At 51.6% G+C, this 18,714-nt stretch overlaps 1 protein-coding gene across 2 annotated transcripts in view; it reads right to left on the bottom strand.

The window, feature by feature from the left end:
• GRIK3 (glutamate ionotropic receptor kainate type subunit 3) overlaps window positions 1–18,714 on the bottom strand; it is a 232,635-nt gene that overhangs the window by 54,095 nt on the left and 159,826 nt on the right. For both annotated transcript variants that reach the window (XM_007453808.1, XM_007453809.1), the window contains exons 3-5: window positions 16,930–17,187; window positions 11,694–11,875; window positions 10,055–10,108 (exon numbers count right to left, since the gene is read on the bottom strand). In XM_007453808.1, the coding sequence (XP_007453870.1) occupies window positions 10,055–10,108; window positions 11,694–11,875; window positions 16,930–17,187 (494 nt within the window). The remainder of the gene's footprint in view (window positions 1–10,054; window positions 10,109–11,693; window positions 11,876–16,929; window positions 17,188–18,714) is intronic.

Raw genomic sequence — 18,714 nt, 5'->3', positions numbered from 1 at the left:
AGGGGGGGGTTGGCTGAAGAGGGAGGGGCCAGGTGCTAGGCTGAGAAGAGCTGGCACGAGGTGGGGGCTGGTGTGAGGAGCGGAGCAGAGCTCTGTCGTCTTAAGAAAAACTACCCAAACTTGGAGATAAGGCAGACGGAGAGCAGCGCGTCCTTTCAATGTCACATAGAAGCATCGCTTACCAGGCCCTCCCAGGATTGTGCAGTTCTCCGGGAGAATGCACCCGGGTTTGACTTCACTGTCAGCTACTGGTTAAAGGCCCAGATTCTGAGCCAATACGTAGATTTTTGCCCATAGGAAAGATAGTCCCCAAGGTGGTGGTTTTATTGCCCTGTAGAATATTAATCCATTCTTGTGTCTAACTTAGCCATCTTTTTATGTTCCCCCCACACCAAATACCTATAAATACTCAATCCTTCAAATGCTCTTTGAGCCAGCGTTATCATCCTACTGGTTCCTTTGTTCATGACTTGAATACCTTTCACACGTGTTCATTCTATATTTGCATAAGAGTCGTGTTAATTTTTTTTTTTTGATGAACATAGGTCTTTATTACAATTGCTGGGTCATATGGTAATTGTATGTTTAAAAATTTATTTTTAACATCTTTATTGGAGTATAATTGCTTTACAATGGTGTGTTAGTTTCTGCTTTATAACAAAGTGAATCAGTGATACATATACATATGTTCCAATATCTCTTCACTCTTACGTCTCCCTCCCTCCCACCCTCCCTATCCCACCCCTCTAGGTGGTCACAAACCACCGAGCTGATCTCCCTGTGCTATATGGCTGCTTCCCACTAGCTATCTATTTTACGTTTGGTAGTGTATATATGTCCATGCCTCTCTCTCGCTTTGTCACGGCTTACCCTTCCCCCTCCCCATATCCTCAAGTCCATTCTCTAGTAGGTCTGTGTCTTTATTCCCGTCTTACCCCTAGGCTCTTCATGACCTTTTTTTTCCCCTTTCTTAGATTCCATATATATGTGTTAGCATACGGTATTTGTTTTCCTCTTTCTGACTTACTTCACTCTGTATGACAGACTCTAGGTCCATCCACCTCGCTACAAATAACTCAATTTCGTTTCTTTTTATGGCTGAGTAATATTCCATTGTATATATGTGCCACATCTTCTTTATCCATGCATCTATTGATGGACACTTAGGTTACTTTTTGAAACGTGTTCTGTTGACAATCTAGACGGGCCTCGTCCCACTGGGGAAAGCGAGTCTTCAGGTCTGAACTCCTCTTCATCCATTGTCTATTCTTTTTTGTTTTGCGGTATGTGAGCCTCTCACTGTCGTGGCCTCTCCCGTTGCGGAGCACAGGCTCCGGACGCGCAGGCCCAGCGGCCATGGCCCACGGGCCCAGCCACTCCGCGGCATGTGGGATCTTCCCGGACCGGGGCACGAACCCATGTCCCCTGCATTGGCAGGCGGACTCTCAACCACTGCGCCACCAGGGAAGCCCCATTGTCTATTCTTTCGCACACTCCCCTCTCATCCAGCCGCCTTCCATTCTGGCCCCCCCTGCCCGCCCTCTTTCCCGGGTCCCTCAACTCAGTCACTCCCTCCCATGCTGGGACAGAGTAGCCGGGGACAGTGTACTTGTCTCTCCATGGCTGGAGACGTCAGGAGTAACATCTGGCCCCATCACAGTCCCAGCTTCAGTTAAATCAATGATGGCTCATGGAAAGATAATGAGGGATAAAACCTGGAGCCCACAGAGCAGCTCTTTCACACCGTGCTGGCTTCCTCTGGTCTCTGAGATGTTCCTAATTCGTGCTGATCTCCTGCTGTTCCTCCTGTACCTCCAGCTGGCCTCCGTCTGGAATACACTGTGTTGGTTTCCTCTTTAAGGGTTTGGGGATTAGCGGATAGGCTGGGAGCAGATTTGAGCCCAAGCAAGAAAGTCTAGTCTCAGCCTTGCCCAAACAAATAGGGCCCTGATTCCAAGCCAGGATTTGGGATGGGGGAGGGGCTGGGAGGGAGTAGATGGAGGAGTCTCCATGGAATTGACCAGAGGGTCTCTCTGTGGCCCCAATTTCAGTGGGGAGTGGAGGGTGGGCAGTGTGCTCAGCCCCATGCATGGAGTGTATCATCTGATCTTCACAATCCCCTATAAAGTAGGTATTTAATAGTATTCCCTTTTAAGAGAGGAGGAAACAGGGCCAGAGGGGTGAGGTGACTTGCCTAAGGTCATGAGCTCATGAAGGCAGCGCAGAAACCGTACCCAGGTCCATCTCAGTGGTGTGCTGGAGCTGGGTTGAAATGGCTCGTAAGAGCTAAATGTCAGCACTTCTTGCTCTGCGCTCAGTGACATTCATTGGTAGCTTGATATTGGCCATGGTGGGAGTATTTACACCATGAAAACGGGCAAGCACTACATATCTGGGTTTTCCCCCTTTTTGGACAGCTGGTTGTACACATTTACTAGTACACCGTGTCTGTCCTATTTAAAAATCCCCGTGCTTTATGTCCCCAGTTGTTGTCAAGCACAAGATATGCACCAGAATTGTTTTTGGAGCATTTTTTGGAAAGTATGGGCCATAGAGAATGTGGGGTGGGGCCTCAATCTGTGTTTTGAGAAGCCGCTAATCTAAGCTATTACTCCTAACTGGGAAACACACAGAGAGGGGTCTGGGCTTAGACGGGGAGACCTGTTGAATCAGAGGGAGAGGGGGGAAACACATTGGAAGGAGGCCTCTCTTCCCACAGCTCCTCCCTGAGAACAGCTCACTGGGCAGCCCCAGGTGATGGTTATGAGCACAGACCATGAGGCCAGGCCATCTACTCTCTTTTCCTCAGTTGCCTCATCTGAAAAACAGGGATGATAATAGTACCTGCCATATAGGGTTGTCATGGGGAAGAAACGGGTTAATAGATGTACTTAGAACGTGTCTGGTGCATGGTTGGAACCACGGAAGTGCTGACAAACATTCATATTTTGCCTTCTCTGGCAGCAGGCTGTGACGGCCGTTGGACTCAGCCCCCAGGGACATGACTGGGTTATTGGAAGAGAGGAGCAGACATGAGTTGCATCCTCCTGACTTACCTCCCTTGGCAATACAAAAACAATCGTAAGGAGCTAACATTTACTGAGCACCTATAAACCTCAGAACAGTTTCCATGTGCCTTAGGTGTATTAACTCGCTTAATTCACATTTTCACCTTACAAGAAGGGTGTTATTATCACCCCTTTTAGAGGAAGGAACTGAGTCACAGAGAGGTTAGGTCTTTTGCTCAAGGTTACCCAGCTGGGGAGCAATGGCGTCAAACCCAGGCCATCAGCTCCCGAGCCCTCCCTCTGTCCTACGACCAGCCCTTGGCTCCCACCCCTGGATATATCTCAGTCACCCACCACACAGCATTCAGAGGGGTCTTTCTGAAGAATAAACCCAACCCTGTCACTCCCCTGCTTGGCATATTTCAATGGCTCCTTCTTGCCTTTTCAGAAAAAAGCACAAATTCCTTAGTATAGTTTGCAAGGCTCTCCACCCCTCTGGCCTCACTTTTCTTCCCATCCCCCTCTCATATTTTCCCCAGGAACACCAAACTGCTTTTGTCTCCCTTCCCCATTCCTCGCTGGCCCCTGCCCCCATCATGCAGCTTCTCTAAGCCAGTGTCTTTGTGTGTGCTCTATCCCTGGGCTGGAATGCCTGTCTTCTCAATCCTCCTTGGGTGGGCTCACTCTGAGATTCAGCTTGTCACCTCTTTTGGGAAGCCTCCCTTGACTACTGCTCTACACCCACACACAATAGGGTGGGTCAAGGGTGGGTCAAGGGTGCTTCTGCTCTTATCTTGGGACCTCTTTGCTTTCACCCCACTGATAACAACTGTCCATGTCTGCAACTGTCTCCCCTAGGAGCCCCTGGGCTCCCATCACCCAAAGTGGAAAGAAGGGTCAGCCAGCTGGGTAGCTCTCTAGGGTACCTAAACAGCACTGGGAAGAGCCTGGAATGGAGAGGCTAGTGTTTTACAACCTCCTCTCAGGGGGAGATTTCTATGGGGCTACAAGTTAGGAGTGGTTTGGCAAATTGCCTGAGGTGGAGGATGAGCCCCTCAAGGGTACTGCTTTAGAGACAAGAGAGCTTCCCTAAACTGCCTTTGAAGGAGGTGGGTCTGGGGAGATGGAGGGATTTTGCTTTGTAGGGCAGTGAATGCAAGTTTGGGGCCAGAGCTGAACTGCTGGGGCCACAGAAGAGAAGCTGAGCTCTGCCTCCAGGGGGCGCCCTCCTCCCTCTACCTCTGCACGGGGCTCAGCCTCTTCTCCAGTTCAGTGTTGACCTGATACCTAAGGCCTGAAAGATGTCCAACATGAGCCTGCCTAGAGCCTCTGTGACTCAGCTCACTTCCCTGAGGACTAAACACCAGCCGGACTCAGTGAGAAGGGCAGCATCTCTGGCTTCGGTGGGGGTTCGGGTGCTGGTGACATCAGCCCTTCCGGTTCCAGATGCAGCACTGAGTTGGCTGACACTCACCCAGTGGCTGTGGCCAATCGCAGCCTGGGAGGGGGCACGATGGAGTGTCACTGCTGGAGTCACCTTCATCCCTGTCACCCTGAGCCTGTACTTAGCTGCAAAGTGTTGTAGGGCTTGTGGCACTGAGTACCACCATCCCTGTGACATGAGGGCAGTGATAATGTGGAGATGGAAAAGAGGCCTCTTTGTCTGGCTCCAATTTTTTGTCCAAACTGCCCTGGGCTGAGACCCCATGTGCTGTACACAGGGAACCGTGCACAACCTTGCTGCTTGGCAAAAAGTTGCTGTTCTCCATGCCAAATGTTGACACACTGAATTCAGTATCAACGAGGGACCTTTTAGAAACATTCAGCATAACATAATAGACTAATTCATTAGCACCCCATGGGTAGAAGCTGAAGCTCGGAAAACATCGCCTTAAGGAATGACAGATGAAAATATCTTTCCCATGATATAACTGTTATTGCCGAGAAGCGGCATTAATTGTGATTGCTTATCTATTAATTTATTATAATTCTCTTTTCACCTCCAGGCTTTTACCTACACATGACATGTACCAGGGGCTCAGCTGGGGCTGATTAACGCGGGGTTATCTGGGAATGGCTCAAAGCTGGCTGGAACAGATAATGGCAGCTGGGGTAATTAAAATGTCTTCTGCATGGGAGAAGCAAGTTTGGAGAATTTTTTAGACACAAAGAATTGGTGACGTGGGTTTCCTAAAGGGAAGGAGATAGATGCCAAATGCCACTGCCCTCCCACATACAGCCACGATTGACCAATGGGCACAAAGAGGCACAATCATGAGGTAGACTCTCAAGCCAACGGGGCTAGAAGGAGGAAACTGGAGCTGGAGCCGGAAGCAGGACATAGGGACCCAGGCGACGTAGCTGATGCCCTGGCATATGCGGAGCTGCTGGGAGATACCCTGGTACCCGTTGCAGCCCAACCCCCCAACACACACACATATTCCACTGCAGAACTATTTGTATTGCAGGGACTGTGCCTCTCTGGAAGGATCGGCTCTTCCTGACCCTCAGAGAGGCAGGGGGAGGAAGGGCAGTGGGCTGGAACAGAAGTCAGGAGCCAAGGCTTTTATCACTGATCTGCTGGGAGACTCTAGGTAGTTCACTCAACCTCTCTGGTCCCAGGTTTCCCCATCAATTAATGGGGAGCACAAACTACCCTGTGAAGAGGAAAATCAGCGATGTGGAGAAAGGGCTTTGGAACCTGTGAAGTGTGGGTGCCGCTGAGATTTGTGGAGGCTTTGTTCCCCGCATTAGTGTCAATCACGTGATGCCTGGACCATCACAGCCTGTGGAATCCGAGCTGGAGCCAGACAGAGGAAGCCAGGCAACACTGCATGCGGCTCTCGGCACAAGCTTCAGCAGAGGGCTTTGGAGCTGGATAGGTCCCGGCTGGTCAAAATTCTTGCTCTGCTCCTTTTTTACTGAGTGACCTCTTTGAGCCTCAGTTTCTACTTTTCTGTAAAATTGGGAAAGTCATCCTCCCTTGGACAGTTGTTCAGAATTTTGGATGAGATGGGATATACTGAGCGCATAAAATACATAAGCAGGAATTATTTAATTAATCAATTTAACTCTTACATAGTACTAAATAACACTTTCCTTAGTGCTTTACTGATGTCAACATACTCGCTTAATGCTCAGCATAAGAGTCCTATGAGATGGTACTGTTCTTGTGGCCATTTTACAGATGGGGAATGAGGCACAGTGACGTGAAGTAACTTGCCCAAGGAAGTGGAAGAATCTCGATTCTAACTCAGGCAGACTGGCACCAGAGTCGGTGTACGTCACTGTTGCTATGATGAGGATGTTAATTTCACTGATTACTTTCTACTTTTTATTATACTCATTCATTCATTCATTCAGGCATTAATGAGCACCTACTGTATTCCAGGTGCTCTTTGGGCACTGGAGATATAGAGGTAAACTGGGCACCGTCCTTGATCCTTATGTGCACAAAGGAAGCCTACCAGCTGGTGAGCTTTGTGTTGGATCCATCTCTAGACACCCCGTCTCACCCAAATGCCTAGCTTGGTACCTGGGACCTTGAGAGCATATGTATATGCCTGCTGGATAAGTGAGTATATGAATGACTGAATTAAGGAAATGTAAAAGTAAGGAAAGCAGGGACTTCCCTGGTGGTTCAGTGGTTAAGACTCTGTGCTTCCACTGCAAGGGCTACAGCTTCCATCCCTGGTTGGCAACTGAGATCCCGCATGCTGCGCGGTGTGGCCAAAAACAACAACAACAACAACAAAAAAAACCCATAAAAAAGTAGAGAAAGCAGACACTCTCTTGGGCTAGGATACTGCCCCAGGGTGCAAGGATACTGCCCTGCCCCTCCTTCTGAGAAGTCCAACCCTGACCCCACGCTGGCACTGGCATTAATGTGGAAGCCACTGGCGTACTGGGGTGGTGCCCTCTCCAGAGTCTTGTATAGAAGGTCAGGTCGGGCCTCAGGGCTGAGGGCTCCCTGAGGGGACACTCCCTCTGGTCTTGGAATGAGGGCGCGAGCCAGGCAGAGATGCTTTTAATTGACTGTCCGGAGCTAAGACCGGAAGCAAAGCACAAAAAGGACTTAACCGCAGGCCCTGTGTGGACACAGTGGACGAGGGGTCAATACTCAGGGTGGGTGAATGAGATCTGTGGATTTTGTTCCTGCCGCTTCTGAAGGGCTCTCCCAATGCCCCAGCCCTTCTGCTTGGTGGCCATGACTCAGATTCTGTGAGCCCATTGTACTCTGCCCCCCACTGCCGGTCCTTGGCTGACCAGCCAAGGAGTGGTCATCTCCCATGGGGCGTTGCTACAATCTGGCTGATGACTCAGCCCCTATCCTGGGGATGTTTGAAAATGTGTGGATCGCATTTATTTATTTGTCACCAAGCCTGGAAATTAGTGAGCAGGGACAGGGATGCTAAACATTCTATAGTGGGCAGGACGTTCCGGAAGGATTAAATGTCCAGCCTCAAACGCCTATATAGTGCCCTGTTGAGAAGCAGTGGCTGGTGCTTGGTCAGTCCGAAATTTGACCTGGGGAAGGTGGGTTACACTCAGAGAAAGCAGTGGTGAGAAGCAGCAGAGGCAGAATGGATGGTCAGTTGGGGTGTGATGATCCCAGGGCAGCTGCGATGAGCTGAAGTTTCCAGGGAACAGAGACTGCGGGGAAGGAGCTGAGGCCGAGAGCAGGGGGAGGGAGCAATGGGCAGAGAGAGGGAAACGGAAGAGCCTGGCTGAGTCTCAGGGCAGAGGGTTGGAACCATAATCCTCGTGATGTCCAGGGTTGCTCTGGATCCAGAACCACTCTCCACATCTGCTCTTGCGGCCTCTGGTGGTTCATTCTTGAGTCTCTAGTGACTTGAGGTTACTTGAGTGAGCTTTGCTCCTTGAAACCAAAAGAGGCCAAATGAAGGATCTGAAGCCCAGAGGCATCGCAAATTATTCCCATTTTAGAGGTAAGGAAACTGAGGCCCAGGGAAGCTAAGCAATCTGCCCACGTGCACAGTCCCTGGTGCTAAAGGGACTCTCAACCTTATCTATGCCTCCGAGGCCTGCTCTCCTGTCACTGAGCTAGAAAGTAATGTGGAGGGGGGATGGGCACGGTCTGCAGTGGGACCACAGCCATCCCCGGAGGTCTGCCTGCTCCTCCCTTGTCTATTCCTGCATGGCCTCCAGGGCTTTGTTACAACAGCTCAGAGCGGTGAGGATTCAGGTAGGTGAGCCAGCAGGATGGAAGTGTGGGAAGAATGTGCTGAGCTGGCACAGGGCTGGTGGGGACCTCTAAGGGCCCAGAGGTTGGACTCAGCACCCTAGAAGCCCAGGGCTGCCATGCCTGGAGACAGAGCCTCGGGCGCCTGGAATGTGCCCCACCCCACCTTCCCAGCCTTGCTCCTCTGCCCTGCTCCTAGCTCCGTGCGGAGGTGGAATATTGGGGATATGATGACCTCAACCTCCAGCCTCCAATGACTTTCCCAGGGGAGAAGCTAGCTTGGGTGGATAGAAATCCAGAAGGGACCAGGGCAGAAGGTACCTGGTCTCAGTCACCAGCTTCCAGCATCCCTTTCTCCCACCAAGGCTCCTGGCAGGTCTCCAGGTCTGGGCTCTGGATCAGAAGAGTGGGCAGGGTGGCCCCTGAGCTCTGCCATGGGCACAGGGTTTGGGGTGGAGAGAGGGTAACAAGCAGTTGTATGCTGGGAAATGCTTAATAACCAGCTCTCAGGGGATGGCGAGGAGGAACCTCTTATTTGTAGCATTTGCCAACTTCTGTGGTGTGAATACTCCCACCTTGGCCAATCTCAAGCTACCTGCATGATGTCACTGACTGAAAGTGGAGCCAGGAAGAGATGAACACAGCTGGCTCTGGTAATCAACCAGAGTGAGCCTTGAAGAGCTAACCTGCCTCTGGCTTTTGCTTATGCTGCTCCTTCTATGTGGAATGCCCTTCCTCTCTCTCCTTGGTGAACTCCTATTGATCCTTCAAGGTCCAGTTCAAACATCTTCTTTCCTGTAAAGACTGCCTGAAATTCCCCACCTTCCACCAGCTCTGTGGCACCCGGCGTCTCCTTCTGCTGTGCCCGGTGGCCATCTGATGTGATGGCTTGTGATGGCACAAGCCGGCCGAATGAGTTACACATAGAGATGCAGACTGGGCAGGATGGGCGCTCCTTGAGGGCAGGCCTCAGTGCCAGTCGTCTTGAGATACTCAGTTGAATACAGGTGCTGGGTAAGGAATGTTAGCTGGGTGCTGGATGAACGAAGGAACACAGCTAGAGGCTTGCAAGACTGCAGTGGCAAGTCTGACACAGATTTCGGGAGCTTGTTTCAGCCACAGGATGTTTAGTGATGCTGTCACTTGCCCCAGATCTGGGCTGGGTAAAAGAGTCCACCCGGGGCCCCAGTGACATCCAGGGCATCTGGCTCCAAGGCAGGGTGGCTGGGGGTTGGTGCCCCTTTGGCACAGGGATCTCTTTATTCTGCTGATCTCAGACCACAACTAATTACCCTAATGGGTTTAAATGGCCCTAAATGTTCTCAAGGTTTGGACAGGACCCATCTGGAGCCCGTAGGTGGGCTGGCCCCAGCTGATAGTGAGTGGGCAGACCTGAGCGTGGATGTCACAGGAATCCAAAGTGGCAACTCCCATTGTTGCAGTGAGGCCTGAGGCCTGAGGCCTGGGACCTGTGTGGGGGCGTGTGGGCTGGGGCCAAGGGCCATCATCATAACAACAGCCCTTCACGCGAGCAGGCACTGCTCTCAGCGCTTTAGTTCACGAACTCATTCAGCTCTCACAACAATCCTAGGAGGTAGGAGCCATGATCATGCCCATTTTGCAGAGGGAGAAACTGAGGGAGGTTAAATGATTTCTGTGAGGTCTCACAGCCGGCAAGCAGAGGGGCTTGTGTTCACATTGGCAGGTTCTAGAGTCCCTGTCTTTAGTCACAGAAGCAAGTCCAGCCTGAATCTCCTGTAGCTGCTGCAACTGTCTCCCCCAGGCTGACCTTGTTCTGAGGGAGCCCCACCCTGACCCGTGCCAGGACCCGGAGGTACGTTACCAGGGTGGTGAAGATGAGGTGGTAGTATTCGGTCATCATGCCCATGGCCATGGCCTACAGGAGAGCAAAGTGTCAGCACCCCGCCGGGAACACCTGAGAAGCCCCTCCCCCTCTCCACCCTGGCAGCGGGGGATGGGGGGTGGGAAGGGAGCGGCGGAGAGAGCGGTGAGGACCCGGGGCAGCACAGGCTGGCGGTGGGTTGGGAGAGGCTGGCCGCTTGGAGTGGGACATCCTCTGAGACCACCTCCCGACAGGGAAAATGACTGGCTGGCAGACAGCAGTGGATTTCACACTGGAGCGTGCAGCAAAATCATGGGTGACACATTAAAATGCAGAATCTTAGGCCACACCCTCCAAAGATTCCAAATTCTGCAGGGCCAGTTTTGCCTTTTTAGTAAAGCATCACTGGGCCTGCCACACTTGGAGAAATGCTGCTGGAATCCGCCCAACATCGCCTCCTCAAGTGCCCTGACTCTCCTCAGCTGAACTCACTGTCCTGGCTCCAGAAAGACACTGGGATAAACGCTTTCCTCGCCTCATCTCACTGAATCCTCCAGAACCAGGGGAGGGAGGGATCCTTCACCCCATCTACGGAGCAGGGGATGACTCCGGGGCCACTTGCTCTTGGGTATATAGCACCCATGGGCAGAAGCAGGATTCAAGCTCTCAAATGAGTTTTTAGCCCCTGTGTGAAGGGTCCTGGGGTGGGACTTCCTCTGGGGGAAGACAGAGGCTGCCGTTCAGCTTGGGCACCCCTTGCAGGGTGTGCGGGGCAGGCCTTGAACACATTCCTGGCCAGCTCAGCACCTCTCCCCCTGCATCCCTGTGACCCTTCCCTGCCACCAGTATCTCCCGGGGTCATGTGTCAAGGCGCCACAGAATGCCTCCTCCAATCACCAGGTTCGCTTTCTGGGCCCACATAATTGCCTTTTACACAAAGCACTGGTTCGAATCGGAGTGGTTTTGTTTTTGGCTGCGGCACCCTCGGAGGGGGGCTGTGAGCGATTTCGCTGTTTGTTTCTTAGGGGGCTGGCAGAGCTCGCCCTGGTTCCCAGCACGCCACCCTGGGCTGTGTCGGGAACAGAGGCGCAGCCAAGGACCGAGAGCCATTCTTCTCCTCTGCCGGTGCTGCAGAGCTGAGCAGATGGTGCACAGAGCCTCGATAAACCTCCCAGGGATGGGAGAGTGACACCGAGTGCCACGGGCTGCAGGGAATCAGTGGCTGGGAGAGGAACTCTGGGGGCTGTTCCTGAGACCCCCAGGTCTCTCCGTGCTTCCCGCAGTGTTCTATTCCCTCTCCGCAGCCTCCGCCTCCCGCCTGCCCCGAGGTGGCGTGGAAACTAGCATTTACTCAGCACCCTCTGTGCGCCAGGCCTGGCTGGGGCAGCTCACCCGTCGTCTCATCCCATCCTCACACCAACTCAGAGTGTCAAGACCACTGTGTCCAATTTGCTGCTGGTGAAACTGAGGCTCACAGAGGCAAAGTGACCCCCCAAGGTCATACAACCGGAAAGAGGCAGACTAGAGGTCAAACTTGGATCTGGCTGACATCATGCCTGTGTTTGGGAAATGGCGGGGAGGGTGGGAGAAGCGGCAGGCAGATCCCAACCATCCCTCCCACTGGCCGGTGCTCACGCACCTGCTTGAGGATCTGGGCGGCCATGGTGTGGCTGCAGTCGAAGATAATGCGAAATTCCCGGCCTCGCTTCATCTCCTTGAGCAGCGGCCGCGAGTCGTCAGAGTCAAGGGGGAGCTGGCGGATCTTCAAGCGGATGTTGTACCTTGATGGCGCCATGATGAGCTCCTGCAGCCGGATGAGCCCTGAGAGGTCCCGGGGCACAAAAGACACATGTGAGCCCGCGTATACCTAGCTGCAGGCATCCACAGACTCGTGTGGCCACAGGTCTACAGACACACATGACCACTGACATGCGGCCCACGGAGATAAGTTCACGGACTCAGCCACGCGTGTGCAGACCCAGGCACTAGCAGACTGCGGCACAGACACGTGCACCCAGCTGTGCATGCTGGCACATGCCCACAGGCATGTGTGCACGTACAAACACATGCTTACGTGCACACACAGGACATACACTTGGGTTGATAAACGCATGTGTACACAGGTAGGTAAAGGTGTGTACACACCTGTAGATTCAAAAGCAGGCACGGACAGCTAGCGAATCCCCACCGAGTCCACCCACCTGCACCTCTCTAATTCAGTCGGTGTAGAGACTTATGGAGCCTGAACCAGAGGCCCCCCACTCCTCCTCCCCCTGCCCCCTGCAACACTGTGAAGCATGGGACATACCCTTCCTAAACAGTCCCAGCAACCTGCTTCCAGGATGCGGCCCAAGTGGCGGCTCCAGGCTCAGCTGTACCAACGGTTGGACCAGGTAAGGAAGGCCAGGTGGTATTTGTTTCCGGCCTCCACCCCCAAGGGCAGGCTGCCCCCGTACACCTTAACCATTCTTCCGGGCTCAGTGCAGCCACCTCCTCCATGACGCCTACCTCTACTGCTCTGCCCAGACAAGATCTCCCCACTCCACTCCCATCCTGCCCCTCTCCCCCGAAACTCGGTGGCCTCGTCCTTCGGCACTAGCCTCTTCTGGCCTCATCTCACTCTCCTGGTCCTGTCACAGACTCCTCAACATTAGGGACTGGGTCTCCACATGCCCTAGCACGGGGCCTGGCACTTCGGTGTGCTCAACACAAATTTCCAGAATTGGATTGACTACTGTCTTTTTTTCTCCCCACACTGAAAAATCCTCCACCTTGGCATTTTGCAAAACCACTTAATCTGGGGACTTCCAGGGAAAACTGAATGTCACTTCTTGGAGACAAATGGCTCGCTCATGTCTAATTAAGTTCATTTCCGTCCTTAGTACAAGGTCCATTCTTGCTGACTCCTCTCTGCTTAGCCTGGAAGCAAGCTTGCTTGATGTTCTCTCTTGCCTTACCCACTACAGGAAGAGCAGAGGAAGCACAGGCCCAGGGTCCCAAGCAGGCCATCCCCTCCCACCTGCCGGGCTCCCCGCCCATACTCAGGGCTCGGTGTCTGCATCCTGGCTGCACTGTCCACTCAGCCATGCTCCATTTCCCCGCTAACAGCACTCTGGTTTTCCTTTGGGGAACAACTCCTCCTCCATGCTCAGTCCATGTGACTCAAGAGTCCCCACTCCAGGGACACAGAATCTGTCCCCACTCCAGGGACACAGAATCTGGCCCCACTCCAGGGACACAGAATCTGGCCCCAGCCTGGTCAATCAGCACACACATTGCTCTAGGCAAAGGTATGGGCTTAGCGACGGATGTGTGACACCAGCTGGTTCTATCAGATGACTCCCAGGAATTGTGCCAGAGCAACTGGTAAGAGACAACCCTCTTTCCGTTTAACTCCAAATGCGGAGGAAGCAAGTCTGGGGTCACCACTTAGAACCTGAAAGGGATTCCCACAGGGCAGAAGTCAGGAAACACAGAAAGAAAATTAGCCCTAAAGATACTCGTTGGCACCTCTAAAGCTAAAATTACTCCTGAACTTTCCAGTAAATGAAACCAACAAAATCCCCCCCCCCCCCTCGCCCTTTTTTTTTTTTTTTTCTTTGCTTAAGCTAGTTTGCGATGGACTAAAGTTCTCAATCAGCTGTCGCAGTGCCCCCTATCCGGACAGAGTCCCCACACACAGACAACCCACTTCCTGAGCCTTCCAACAAAAAGTCTGGATTTCCAAAGCCATTTCTGGTACATACACCTGGGTCTGTCCAGCCTCTCATTCCCACTCCTGAGGGCTGGACATCTGGAAAGCGAACCGACTGGTATCCATCACTCCACTCTGTTGGGGAGGACAGAGATATTTCTCTGGGACCTAAGTCTCCCAAAGAGCTCCCAAACAAGCTTTGCCATGGCTGTGGGCATCAGGAACCCCCAACCCCCTAGAAGGTCTCAGATCCAGGTGTGTGGGCTGGGAGAGGGCTCTGGAGCCCCGGAGTGGTCTGGACCAAACAGGGGCCCCAGTGCTTTCTAATACCAGACTTGATGGGGGCAGGAAGAGGATATCAGGTGACCTTACAGAGGAAGGAGGGGTCACAAGCTCCACCCAAACACACACACACACACACCCATCCTTACCCTCCCTCCTCAACTAATCCCAGAAGTTCTTACTTTGGCTGAATGGTGCTGCCTGCTCACACCTGTTACCTTGAGAGGCCCTGAGTGCACGCTTTGTTCCTACTCGCTCAGTTTTCAGACCCAGGCACAGCATGAGTAGGCACATGGGCTTTGGGGACCCAGGACATGAGGACAGGGACAGTCTGGATGCTAGAGCAGAGGCCACCAGAGCTTTCTTGTCAGCCAAGTTCATTGCCCTGTGTAATACACAGTGACCCACATTCTCCAGCAGCAAATGTCAGACCTCCTTCCCATCAGTGTATTCCCAAAGGAGACCAGAGGCTCATCTTGGCCCACCCCAGCAGGGGACTAGGCTCTTTGTTTGCCTGAGATGAGTTCTCCTTCTTGGCTGCTTCCCTAATCAATCTCTCTCAAAATATCTGCAGTGAATCATGGTTGTGGAAGTCATGCTTTTCACTTACAAAGCACTTCTGCATTCATTACCCTATTTAAACATCTCCCTGTCCTAGAAGGCATACAGAGTAGGGGCTTTTGTTCCAATGTTACAAATAAAGAAACTGAGGCCCAAAGAGGTTAAGTGAGCCTCCCAAGATTTTGCAGCATGCCAGCAATGGGATCAAAATTCAAGACCAATTCTTTTTGGCTCTTAAGCTGGGCCCTTTTTCGTTACCCCAGCATTTTCCGAGCCCCTCCCTTTCACTGTTGACATAAATCCGTCTTTGTGCACGGGTTAGGTTAGGAAGGTGGCTATGTGGCAAAGCTCATACGGCAAACACTGCTGGTCCCTGAAATAATCACTCTTGATATTCTATAACTGATGAATTGGCATCCTGAAATCATGGGCCAAACTAATGACCAGAGTTGTTTGTATCCCTATTATCACAGGGTTTTCCTGGGCACACAAAAATCGTATTATAAACTCTCCAACCACAAGCCCTACAATCTGTGTTTTGCTTCCTGCCCCGTATGGGATGTTTGCACCTAACAAATTCCACCTATAGTAATAAGTAATTAATAAAGGCTCTTGCCCATGATTTCCCCTTGCTCCTGCCTCCTGACCAACCCTCCATGTGGCCCTGGGTGCCATGGTGTGCCCCCTTCGTCTTCTAGGGAACTGTAAGTAACAACTCTTCTTTCTATGGTATTGGCCTCTTCATATCATCACTTGGTCGTATCTACCCTTTAGATCCCACGTACATTTTAAAACAGTTCTCCCTGCAGTGGATTGCAGTGATGACCCCAATTCTTCACCCCTCTCTACATCCCCATCCTTTGCCATGTAATTTTGTAGTGCCCTCCAGCTGCGGGGGCAGGTGACTTGCTCTACCCATGATGTTGGGCTCAACCATGTCAGCTGTTTTGGCCAATGGTGTATCAGCAGGCATGACATAAGCAAACACTTGAAATGGAATTGCACACTGGGTTTGTTCTTTTCACCTCTGCCATCGTCATGACAACACGCCTGGGCTAGCCTGCTGGAGGATTGAGAGCCCAGCTACCCCACCATCTCAGCCAAGGCCAGTCTAGATCAGCCAGCAGTCAGCCGACCCCCAAGCAGGTGAGTGATCCAGCTGAGACCAGAACAACTGCCTGGCCAATCTCAGTCGGTCACTGACCCCACAGGCTCGTGAGCTAAATAAATGCTTATTATTTTTAGTCACTAAGTTTTGGGGTGATTTGTTACACAGAATTATTATAGAGATAGATAACTAACGTACCCTTTTCAAGCATACTAAGAGAACCATGATTTTGTTTGGGTGGCAACGTGCCAGCCCCAAGACGTGACTCGGGATGGGTGAAAGCCAATCAGTGGCAGTCCCATTCCTATCTGAATGTGTTTAGTGTGGTAGGTGCAGACTCAATGAGCTGTATAGTGTGGTCTGTTGGAAGGTTACGAGACAGATTTTCCTCCCTGATAAGAGGCACGAATCACATTAAGAACAATCCCTTTGGCTTCTACCTCTTTCCTTACCACTTCCTGGGGTATCATCATGTGAGGATGTGATGCTTGGAGCTGCAGCAACTTTATTGTGACTATGAGGGGGAAAGTCAAGAGAACTGCAGTGATACTGACCCAGCACCCTGACTCTGCTGAACTGCTAAACCAGCCCTGGAAAGGCCCATCTCCAGACTTCTTGTCAGTGAGATAACAAAGTGGCTACTGCTCCAGTCAGTTTGAGTTGGGTTGTCTTGACTTGTCATGTGGGAAGAGCAGGGCCAGATGGGTTAAGTGACTTGCCAAGGTCACTCTCTTAAGAGGCAGGGCTAAGAAATATCTTGGGACTTGAGTCTTTGGAAAGAAAGAGGAAGAGAGGAAACAGCTCCGTGCTGCCCAGCTAGTAAGCGCAGAGCCTGCGTGCACCACGTACTGTTTGGTTTGAGTCCAGAGTCTGCGCTCGTAGCCAGCACGGAGTTGGATGCGTTTGCTGCAGAGGAGAATGTGTGAATGGAGGGTGCTGGTAGGTGTGGGCGTGGCCGTGCAGGCATGAGTACAGATTGGAGCATGCTGCTGGGGTGGAGGCGGGAGTGTAGGGCAGGTGTGAAGTGGGCTGGGCTGGGTGAGGGTGGCTGGTGTGTACCGGGCTGCAGGTGAGTGCAGGGTGAGCATCAGTGTGACTAGATGAGGCTTGGGTGTAAGTGTGGACTTTTTCCCCAGGGGCAGCTGAGTTGAGAGAGCAGCAAAGAGCCCGATTCTGGGGCTCTGCCACCCTCATCTCCTGCCCTTGGCCCAGCCAGGCCTGGCTACCCACCTGTGCTGTCGTCATAGACCACGGTGGCTGACCGCCACTTGAGGTACTGGACCAGGTCGAGGATGGCATGGCTGAGAGAGGCGTAGTCCGGGTACAGGTTCACATAGAAGGTGTCTTTGTTGTCCAGTGGGTGGTGCTTCCAGCGCAGCTGGATGTGGGGCACCTCCAGCGCATTGCAGATGGACTGGACGGCATTGGTGCAGGAGCCCTGGGATGGCCCAAAGATCGCCACCACCCCCAGTGCCAGCTGGTCACAGGCTGCAACAGAAAGAGGGAGGGAAGGATGGTATAGGGGTCAGTGCTGTCTCATCAGGCATCTGGGCATTGGGGGCATGGGGAGCAGTGATCTTGACAACCCCTCTGAGGTGGGCGACTGATGAGCTCTCTGAATCTCAGTTTCCTCATCTGGAAACTGGGGTTGTAATAGCACCCACCTTAGAGAATCATAGGGAAGTTGAATGAGATAATGAGTATACACTGTTGATGGGAATAAAAGTTGGTGCAGCCACTATGGAGAACAGTATGGAGGTTCCTTAAAAAGCTAAAAATAGACCTACCATATAATCCGTCAATCCCACTCCTGGGCATATATCCAGAGAACACTCTAATTCGAAAAGATACATACACCTTATTGTTCATTACAGCACTATTTACAATAGTCAAAACATGGACACACCCTGAATGTCCATCGACAGATGAATGGATAAAGAAGATGTGGCATACACACACACACACACACACACACACACACACACACACACACACACACACACACACACACTATGGAATATTCCCCAGCCATAAAAAATGAAATAATGCCATTTGCAGCTACATGGATGGACCTAGAGATTATCATACTAAGTGAAGTAAGCTAGACAGAGAAAGATGAATATAATATGATATCGCTTATATGTGAAATCTAAAAAAATGATACAAACGAACTTATTTACAAAACAGAAATATACCCACAGACATAGAAAACAAACTTATGGTTGCCAAAGGGGAAAGAGGGGGAGGGATAAGTTAGGAGTTTGGGATTAACAGATATACTCTACTATATATAAAATAGATAACCAACAAGGACCTACTGCATAGCACAGGGAACTATACTCAATAGTTTATATGTATGTGTATATATGTGTGTGAGTGTGTGTATAACAGAATCACTTTGCTCTACACCTGAATCTAACACAACTATATTTCAATTAAAAAAAAAAAAGACACAGCATAGCACTCGTGAAATAGAAATGACGATTACTTTTATGTTACCATCTCTGTGATTAGCATCACCAGCTCTGTACCTGGTCCTGTTCTGGGGGGAAAGTTGAGAAACGTATAGGAATGAAACACCTACCTGCTGGTGACTCTTAAACCTCCAGCCCCACCTGTTCCCTAACATCCAACCTGTACACCTCACCTCTCACTCACCATCACTATTTGGATGTCTAATTCGCATCTCAGACCTAACGTGTCCAAAGCATCACCCCCTCTTCTCCCAGCCTCCCCCATCCCAGTAAACGGCAGCTCCACTGTCTCAGTGCCTTATGCCCCAAACCCTGGTTTTGTCTTGGCTCCTTTCCTCTCATACCCCACATCCCAGCCCATCAGCAACTCCTGCTGCCTCTCCTTCAAAGCATATCAGAATCTGACCACTTCTCTCCACTCCCACACCCATCCAAGCTACCATCATCTTTTGCTTGCCTTACTGCAGAAGCCTCCTCACCAGTTCTGGCTTCCTCCATAATCCTCCTGCCATCTTACCTTTCACAACCTAGGGTGGATGAC

Source organism: Lipotes vexillifer, unplaced genomic scaffold (assembly GCF_000442215.2).
Source record: "Lipotes vexillifer unplaced genomic scaffold, Lipotes_vexillifer_v1.1 scaffold213, whole genome shotgun sequence".
NCBI classification, from domain to species: Eukaryota; Metazoa; Chordata; class Mammalia; order Artiodactyla; family Lipotidae; genus Lipotes; species Lipotes vexillifer.
The sequence above is the reverse complement of the archived record's forward strand: the minus strand, read 5'-3'. Positions and strand labels throughout refer to the sequence as shown.